Below are 10,000 nucleotides of genomic sequence, written 5' to 3' on the forward strand. Positions count from 1 at the left end.
AATAATTTACTTCAGTAAATAATATACGAAACGTAAAAAAAAGTTCTATATCCTCATATACCACACTATTTCTTTACACACCAATATGAAATGAATACAAGAAAATAATCTTGATATAACATAAAATATTGAAACTTACTTTAAAAAGAATGAAGAAAAGATGGTAAAAGAAAAAAAGAAAGCTTCTTTACAGAGCTTGATCCAATGATATTGAACAAATACGACTCCCCAAAATAACTTACAACAGGAATAAAAAAAAATAAAATATATGTGTATTACGTATATGATGTGATCACGTACTTATAAAACTACACTGAGAAGAGAAATTGAAAGCTATATCTTGCTCATGAAGTAATAATATAGACCTCGTGTGAAAACTAGGATAGTTGATATAACCTAAAAAAATGAATAACGAAATTCAACAAAAAAAAAAACTATGGTTATAAACACGATCATACATCAAACTGATTCCATTATTCAGAGTAAAGGCGAATAATTATAAATTATGGAGTCCATACTACGAAAAAACTGTCATACATACTTGACTTATAGGAAAGTATAGCAAACATATACCTTAGAAAATAATAATAAAAATAATAAAAATAATTTCTTAATAATACAAAGAAAAGGCAAGGAATGCTGCTATTGCGCGTGCGCGGTCGCGCGCCACAGGGTAATGGCACGGGTCCCCGGCAGCGAGGCCCAGGCCGCTGCGAACACTGCCCGGGGAAAGGGTCTCGCGTATCGGAAAATGACCCGTCGGCAATGGGTTAGTCTTCCGTCGAAACCCATTAACACAATTCTTGGAAGATTTCGTGATGTCCGCCTTTAGTTTCCAATCTCTCCAAATCTCCTGCATCGGAAAACGAGATATGGGACTATTCCAACAAAGAAATGTATTATTTGAAACCATCTAAGTAGCTCCAAGTGCTCAGCCTAATCGTTGTCGCTCTGCTCTATCCTGGAGCGCCGGGAATACAGGTCATAAGTGAAATGTTACGAGGTACTAAGGCATAAAAATCAACAGTAAAATTTCCGAGATAGAAGCGTAATGGAAGGGATCTTATACAGAAGATATCTGGTTATCATCTCTCGTTACTGTGAATGAATGGTGTATGATTGCGTACTCATTTCCGTTTTTACACATAGACAAAAAAAGGTAAATCTACTTGAAATTCAGCAGCAGCTTATGTGAGGGATATCTGACCTTTTTTTTTTTTTTTTTTTTTTACCCCAATTGACGTTAATGTGGTTTATTTTACTTTTTTAGCGCTTGGAATGAGTTAAGAAAAATGTAATGTACAGCCTTCCCCTTTTCGTGGAAACATGATGAAATGAAAGATTTTGCCAAAGCTGCATTTTTCCATTTTACATCTATTGAATGATTACAGGCACGCACACACCCTAACGAAAGCACGTACACACAAACACACACACATCACATACTGGGAAAACATCTCAAAAATGCATACTTGTGGAATGCTCGCGCTCGCACCGAGGTGTGACATGACGGGCCATACACTGAAGAATATCTAACTATCATCTCTCGTTACTGTTGATGAATATTATAAGAGTACTAACTCGTCATTGCCTTTCTTCATATAAACAAAAAAGGGTAAAACTACTTGAACTTCAGCAGTTTTAATGGAAGAAAATGGATAATGTGATACATTTTTGACACATGACCCTATGTGTCAAGAATTAATGTGGAATCTCTTACTTCCCTTTATTTCTAGAAACGGCTTAATGACGAAGTGAAAGAATTAGTCAAAGGAATTCCCCATTTTACTTTTAATCAATGACATTACAAGCATATATATATATATATATATATATATATATATATATATATATATATATATATATTATGTTAATATTTAATGATTAGATTGTGTACAATGACTAATTTTTGTACTTCTATCTTTCCAGGTACCACCGTCAAAGGCCAGCGCCCAGGTATTCTCATACGAAGGACTGGGTAGACACCTCTGCCTCAGAGCTTAGGGTCTTCATCGCCCTCAGGATGGCCATAGGGTTGAATCCTAAGCCCGAGCAGAGGAGTTACTGGTCGACCGATCTTTTCTACCACAGTCCCTTGTTCCTAGTGACTATGACGCGGGATCGTTTCGATCAGCTGAGCCGCTACCTCCACATGGCGGACAACGAGGGGAGTCATCCCGATGACCGCCTGTGGAAGTTGCGGCCAGTTATCGAAACTCTCCAGCCTCAGTTCTCGTCGGTTTATACTCATCCCAGGAGGATTACGGTCGACGAGAGTCTCTGGAAATTTCGGGGGCGCTTTGCAGCCGTGACCTTCAACCCCAACAAGCGCTCGCGCTTCGGGGTGAAGGTTTATAAGCTCGCGATCAGTGAAGGTCCGAACAACGGCTACATATGTGCCTTCGAAATTTACACTGGCAAGGACAGAGGCGACATACCCGCATCACAAAGGGCTGCCATTCTCCACTTGATGGGCGCCACGGGCTTATTTGAAAAAGGGTATGACTTATAGACCGATAATTAGTATACGTCCCTTACCCTTTTTCATTGCCTGCAGAGCAGGGGCACGAACGTGGTTGGCACAGTACGTGCCCACTGATCTACAGGTAAAAGCCCGCGGAGATATGGACAGTCGCAGCACGCCTACAGGCATGTTGTGCATGCAATGGCGCGACAGGCGTGAAGTGACGTTGCTGTCGACTATCCACAAAAGCGAGATGGTCGCCACCCGGTCCCGCAGAGGGTTTGAGAGGATCAAACCCTAGTAGTCGCAGACTACAACTATGGGATGAAGGGGGTCGATACCAGTGATCAGCTGGTTGTATCGTACCCGAGCACTCGGAATTCCCTCAAGTGGTCTAAAAAGGTTTTGTTCAACCTTTTTGACATGGCAGTCGTCAAAGCCTTGTCGTTGCACAAGGTGCTCGGAGGGCGATTGACTCAGCTGATCTTCAGGAAGAAGCTTGCAGCAGATCCCATGCAGCTGGGGAGTCGCCATGGTAGAGAGGTCTGGTCACGGTCCCGCTCCCGCTCTCCACCCCCAGCTCCGGTTCTTCAGGGTATCCACTGCCAGATATCAACACCTCACGGCAGATACCGAAGGTGCAGACTGTACTACACTCGTGGCGTGAGGATGACCAAGATGTGTTCAGGGTGTGATGTTCCTCTCTGTTGGACTTCCTGCTTTGAGGAATATCACACTATGAACGCATCTACGTCTAGGTGATCCTCACGCCACGACCTTGTACATATTGTAAATAATTTACTTCAGTAAATAAAATACGAAACGTAAAGAAAACTTTCTATATCCTCATATACCACACTATTTCTTTACACACCAATATGAAATGAATACAATAAAATAATCTTTATATAACATAAAATATTGAAACTTACTTTGAAAAGATGGGAAAAGAAAAGAAAAAGAAAGCTTCTTTACAGAGCTTGATCCAATGATATTGAACAAATACGACTCCCCAAAATAACTTACAACAGGAATTAAAAACTAAAAATGTATGTGTATTACGTATATAATGTGATCGCGTACTTATAAAACTACACTGAGAAGAGAAATTGAAAGCTATATCTTGCTCATGAAGTAATAATATAGACCTCGTGTGAAAACTAGGATAGTTGATATAACCTAAAAAAATGAATAACGAAATTCAAAAAAAAAAAAAAAAAAAAAAAAACTATGGTTATAAACACGATCATACATCAAACTGCTTACTTTATTCAGAGTAAAGGCGAATAATTATCAATTGTGGAGTCCATACTACGAAAAAAACTCATACATACTTAACATAGGAAAAAATAGCAAATATATAACTTCGAAAATAATAATAATGATAATAATAATAAAATCTTAGTAATACAAAGAAAAGGCAAGGAATGCTGGTATTGCGCGTGAGCGGTCGCGCGCCATAGGGTAATGGTCTTCCGTCGAAACCCATTAAAACAATTCTTGGAAGATTTCGTAATATCCGCCTTTGAATTTCAATCTTTCCAAATCTCCTGCATCGGAAAACGAGATATGAGATTATTCCAACAAAGAAATGTATTATTTGAAACCCTTTAAGTAGTTCGAAGTGCTCAGCCTAATTGTTGTCGCTCTGCCCTATCGTAGAGCGCCGGGTATACAGATCATAAGTGAAATGTTACGAGGTACTAAGGCATAAAAATCAACAGTAAAATTTGCGAGATAAAGGCGTAATGGAAGGGACCTTATACAGAAGAATATCTACTTATCATTTCTCGTTACTGTGAATGAATGGTGTATGATTGCGTACTCATTTCTGTTTTTACACATAAACAAAAAAAGTTAAATCTACTTGAAATTCAGCAGCCAAAGAAATGGATGGTGTGAGGCATATTTGACATGTTTTTTATTTATTATTATTGTTTTTTTTTACCCCAATTGATGTTAATGTGGTTTATTTTTACTATTTTAGCGCTTGGAATTAGTTGAAAAAATGTAATGTACAGCCTTCCCCTTTTCGTGGAAACATCATGATGAAATGAAAGATTTTGCCAAAGCTGCATTTTCCCATTTTACATCTATTGAATGACATTACAGGCACGCACACACCCTAACGAAAGCACGTACACACAAACACACACACATCACATACTGGGAAAATATCTCGATAATGCATACTTATGGAGTGCTCGCGCTACCACCGAGGTGTGACATGACGGGCCATACACTGAAGAATATCTATCATCTCTCGTTACTGTTGATGAATATTATATGAGTACTAACTCGTCATTGCCTTTCTTCATATAAACAAAAAAGGGTAAAACTACTTGAACTTCAGCAGTTTTAATGGAAGAAAATGGCTAATGTGATACATTTTTGACACATGACCCTATGTGTCAAGAAATAATGTGGATTCTTTTACTTCCCTTTATTTCTAGAAACGTCTTAATGACGAAGTGAAAGAATTTGTCATAGGTACATTTCCCCAATTTGCTTTTAATCAATGATAATACAAGCAGTGCTTATGTACACACACTAACAAATAAACACACACAAACACATTACGCACCTCCACCGATCTTTATTTTTTTTCTTTTTTTCTTAGCAATCCTACAATGGTTAAATTTCCCCAAAGAGGAACGCAAATCCCAAGCACATAAATGCCTGCGCAAAAAGTCCACACGCGAACCTCAAAGCTGACATTTCTTTATCACTGTTATTTCAGAGATTATTTTACCCCGAGTCAAGCCCGGCTTTCCCTAGGGTGCTTTAGGCCATTTCAGGATACAGGTCCCTCTTAGCTTTTTAATCTGCGTCTTTTCTGGAAACACCAAGGGGATATATTAATCTTGCTTGTCTCCATGAAAGGATTATTATTTGGTGCTCCCAGAATGGCGGATAATACCATTTGCTCTTAACATATTGTGTGACATTTTTGGCTTTTGGAAATAAGGCGTTTGTTATTGCATCGCTGGGAATGGCTGAGTTGCTGCGTGTCTTCGGGAATGGGAATTTATGGACTTCTGCTGTTGTCTTTGCACTCACTTTTGCCTCATGAGAAACCTTAGTTTGGGCGTGAGAAAGCTGCATTGTACTCCCGAAGTATTTTTCATATTCATCGCTCATATGGTGAACACACACAGAGTCACACACACATATACATATGTGTATATATAGACAGAGAGAGAAATATCCACGTGACTGAAACAGTATCTTGGTGAAGAAATTACCTTTTCGTTAATGAAAGATAACCGTCATCCTTTCGACGACCCACTTCAGTCTGTCCCATTGCGATGTGTCCCTTCTTATCACGTTACCTTCATCGTCCTCAATCAATTCTACTTCCTTTATCGACGTCTCTCTCCTATCGAAAGCCATTAAAACAATTCTTGGAAGATTTCATGATATCCGCCTTTAATTTTCAACCTCTCCAAATCTGCATCAGAAAAAAACGAGATATATGGCTATTCCAACAAAGAAATGTATTATTTGTAACCCTCTAAGTAGTTCGAAGTGCTCAGCCTAATCTTTGTTGTCGCTCTGCTCTATCCTGGAGCGCCGGGAATACAGGTCATAAGTGAAATGTTACGAGGTACTAACGCATAAAAATCAATAGTAAAAATCTGCGAGATAAAGGCGGAACGGAAGGGATCTTATACCGAAGAATATCTGGTTATCATTTCTCGTTAGTGTGAACGAATGGTTTATGATTACTTAGTGGTCATTGCTGCTTTTTCATAAAAATAAATAAATATATAAAATAATTTAAAAAGGTAAATCTAATTTAATTTCGGCAGTTTGAAAAGAAAAAAAGGCTTATGTGAGGCATATCTGACACATGTTATCTACCCTAACTGATGTCAATGTGGTTTATTTTACTTTCTTATCGCTTGGAATGAGTTCAAAAATGTGATCTACAGCCTTCCACTTTTCGTTGAAACATCTTAATAATGAAATGAAAGATTTTGTCAAAGCTACATCTTCCCATATTATATTTATTGAATGACATTACAGGCCGCTCACTCACTATCGAAAGCACGTACACACACAAACATACACACATCACATACTGGGAAAATATCTCGATAATGCATACTTGTGGAATGCTCGCGCTACCACCGAGGTGTGACATGACGGGCCATACATTGTAGAATATCTAACTATCATCTCTCGTTACTGTGGATGAATTTTGTAAGAGTGTTATCTAGTCAATGCCTTTTTCATTAAAAAAAAAGGGTAAAACTACTTGAACCTCAGCAGTTTTAAAGGTAAAATGGCTTTGATGCGTTTTTGACACATGACCCTAATGTGCCAAATATTAATGTGGTTTCTTTTACTTCCCTTTCTAGAAACGTCTTAATGATGAAGTGAAAGGATTTGTCAAAAGTACATTTCCCCATTTTACTTTTAATGAATGACATTACAAGCAGTGCGCATGTACACACACTAACAAATAAACACACATAAACACATCACGTATAAGATGTACGTAATGTGGGATGCTCGCGCTTCCAGCGATCTTTTTCTTTCTTTCTTTCTTTTATTTAACAATCCTATAATGGTTAAATTTCCCCAAAGAGGAACTCAAATCCCAAGCACATAAATGCCTGCGCAAAAGGTCCACACGGGAACCTCGAAGCTGACATTTCTTTATCACTGTTATTTCAGAGATTATTTTACCCCGAGTCAAGCCCGGCTTTCCCTCGGGTGCTTTAGGCCATTTCAGGATACAGGTCCCTCTTAGCTTTTTAATCTGCGTCTTTTCTGGAAACACCAAGGGGATATATTAATCTTGCTTGTCTCCATGAAAGGATTATTATTTGGTGCTCCCAGAATGGCGGATAATACCATTTGCTCTTAACATATTGTGTGACATTTTTGGCTTTTGGAAAGAAGGCGTTTGTTATTGCATCGCTGGGAATGGCTGAGTTGCTGCGTGTCTTCGGGAATGGGAATTTATGGACTTCTTTTGTTGTCTTTGCACTCACTTTTGCCTCATGAGAAACCTTGATTTTCGCATGAGAAGTTTGTATTATATTCACGTTGGGTTTTCATATGTGTATGTATATATATATATATATATATATATATATATATATATATATATATATACACAATATATATAAATATATATATATACAGTATTTATATAAATATATGTGTGTGTGTGTGTGTGTGTGTGTGTTTGTGTGTGTGTGTGTGTGTGTACACAATATATATATATATACATATATATACACAAATATATATATATATATATATATATATATATATATATATATATATATATATAAAGTAGATATACATTTATGTACACAATTATGAATATACATAAAGATAGGTAGATAGAGAGAGATTGAGTTAGGGTGAGCTACCTATATAAAAGTTAAACAAAAAACAGATCACCTGAAATTTACTATAAATGGTGTGAGTATCCAAAACATTAGAGATGCTCTCGACACCACAGTGCTCTTGGCTAGAAGCAAAGCTGACTTGGAAAGTCTCCTATATATTTTAAAAGAAGAAAGTGAAACTAGAGACCTGAATATAAACAAGAAGAAAACAAAGCTAATGGTGTTCTCGAAAAACAAGATACCTCCGAAATGTAAGAGCACTCTCGATGATGGAGAACTACAACAAGTTGAAAACTTCAGCTATCTTGGAAGTATTCTCACTCAAGACTGCAGATGCAGCTCAGACATCAAAACGCGGATAGTTTTGGAAAAAAGTCCTTTACAGGCATGTCAAGTACATTCACCAACAAAAAGCTGGGAACTGAAACAAAAAAGAGAATGATGAAGTGTTATATCTGGTCCATCCTAACGTACGGATGTGAATCATGGACCTTAAGCAAGCAAGACGAAAGTCGGTTAGAAGCTATGGAAATGTGGATTTACCGTCGCATGAAGAAAATTTCGTGGATAGAGAAGAAAACAAACAAAGAAGTTCTGGAAATGGTTGGAGAGGAGAGGAACTTGTTAAAAACTATTCGTCAAAGACAACTGAGATTCGTCGGGAACATCACCAGAGAAGATTCAATCGAGAAACTGAGTTTGGAAGGCAGAGTGGAGGGATGTAGGAGCCGAGGAAGACAGAGGCAAGATTTCTTTCAGGGTCTGGCGATGGTAGCAGGAACGAAAACGACGGAATTGCCACGGTTAGCACGCGAAAACTGAGATGGTTTTAAGAACATGGTCGCCAACGTCAGACTCTGATATGGCACGCAAAGACCTATATAAACAGATAAACACTGTATGCATGCTTATATAAGCGTAAAAATAATTATGGCTCACATCATCTTCATAAACCCCGTCAATTAATCCATCGGCTATCGATATATGCCAGTGCTATTCGTTCAGAGGAAGTCCCACCTGGAAACGCAATTAAGACAGAGCAGATGACTGATGAATTTTGCACAACGCTGAATGCATTTTGATTGGCATTTTATTGATGAGTATCGAGGCACTTTAAAGGTCTTTCTGAGTTGCTAAAATACTCTTGATGGAGAAGTTAATTGATTTAGTTTGTAATGAAATCCATCAGCAAACGTCTTTTTGATAAACGACATTGGGATTAGATTTATGGTTTATTTATCCGTCTTTCCTTTCAAAATTCTTTTATTAACACATCAGATCTTTCCTCCTTATTATCATTATCAATGGTTTTATAGTGTTATGATGGTTATTTCACTATATTTTCTTTTGGTTGTGCGTATGTGTGTATGGTGTGCGTATGAGGAGTAAGTGTTTATTTGGTTTACCTCAACCCGTTTGGACAGCATGTTCGAGTCAACCGAACCAGCCACCACGTAGCCATAATCAGTGGTTGCCATTCTATAGTTGGCCACTCTATTCCGAGCTCCACACCTAAACACATTGTAAGTACATTCTGTTCACCTTGTATATCTTTTATCATTAGTTAATTTCAATGAATTGTGAAGTGATTTTGAAGTGATGCCAGAAATGGTAAATGAACACTATTTAACTCGTGGATTATTTATTACAGCTTCCATTTTGCTCCATTCTGAGTCCACTTGGCATGTACATTTCCCACCCAATCCACCAGTGCTACCCTGGGCTCGTCCTCCGGGAGATTGCAAACTCAGCCTGGACACCTCACTTCGTTCTGCCGACTCCAACCCCTCTTATACGGACGGAGGTTCCCAAGTTATCCAGTCACGGATTTATTATCTTTATCTGTGTGGAGTATGTGTATTGATATATTGAATATAATTATGAAAGTCAAGTTTATTGTTTAATATGCCCTGGGAATCTATATCCCAGAGGGTAACAAAGGTGAGTAGCATTTAAGATCTGATAAAAGTAAGTAAACCACGGACAATCATTATTTTTTATCATTATTATCACGATCATCACTTACATTGTTATCACTTTCATAATCATCATCATTGTCATCTATCATCATTACTAATAATACTACAGATACTCCTACTGTTATTTTCGTCATCGTCTTCGTCACATTGTTATCATTGTCATAATCATCATTGTCATCTATCATCAT

The 10,000-nt window shown here is 37.8% G+C and overlaps 2 protein-coding genes across 2 annotated transcripts; both read left to right on the forward strand.

Annotated features, from left to right (window-relative positions):
* Positions 1-1,464: 1,464 nt before the first annotated feature.
* Positions 1,465-2,765, forward strand: LOC138865520 (piggyBac transposable element-derived protein 4-like). Its single transcript, XM_070136206.1, has 3 exons — positions 1,465-1,499; positions 1,930-2,499; positions 2,558-2,765. The coding sequence occupies exons 1-3, from the start codon at positions 1,465-1,467 to the stop codon at positions 2,763-2,765; spliced, it is 813 nt and encodes a 270-aa protein (XP_069992307.1).
* Positions 2,766-7,476: 4,711 nt separating this feature from the next.
* On the forward strand, positions 7,477-8,655 carry LOC138865521 (uncharacterized). Its single transcript, XM_070136207.1, has 3 exons — positions 7,477-7,504; positions 7,947-8,144; positions 8,219-8,655. Exons 1-3 carry the CDS (start codon positions 7,477-7,479, stop codon positions 8,653-8,655), a joined length of 663 nt encoding a protein of 220 aa, XP_069992308.1.
* Positions 8,656-10,000: the final 1,345 nt, after the last annotated feature.

Source organism: Penaeus vannamei, chromosome 21 (assembly GCF_042767895.1).
Source record: "Penaeus vannamei isolate JL-2024 chromosome 21, ASM4276789v1, whole genome shotgun sequence".
NCBI classification, from domain to species: Eukaryota; Metazoa; Arthropoda; class Malacostraca; order Decapoda; family Penaeidae; genus Penaeus; species Penaeus vannamei.

Excerpts from the sequence above, each read along its gene's own strand:
- LOC138865520 (XM_070136206.1), top strand. The coding sequence starts at position 1,465 with ATGCATACTTGTGGAATGCTCGCGCTCGCACCGAG. Across the intron at positions 1,500-1,929 it reads ATGCTCGCGCTCGCACCGAG|GTACCACCGTCAAAGGCCAG; the intron begins GTGTGACATGAC and ends CTATCTTTCCAG. Across the intron at positions 2,500-2,557 it reads ACGGGCTTATTTGAAAAAGG|AGCAGGGGCACGAACGTGGT; the intron begins GTATGACTTATA and ends CATTGCCTGCAG.
- LOC138865521 (XM_070136207.1), top strand. The coding sequence starts at position 7,477 with ATGAGAAACCTTGATTTTCGCATGAGAA. Across the intron at positions 7,505-7,946 it reads CCTTGATTTTCGCATGAGAA|TGCTCTTGGCTAGAAGCAAA; the intron begins GTTTGTATTATA and ends TCGACACCACAG. Across the intron at positions 8,145-8,218 it reads AAACTTCAGCTATCTTGGAA|GCATGTCAAGTACATTCACC; the intron begins GTATTCTCACTC and ends AGTCCTTTACAG.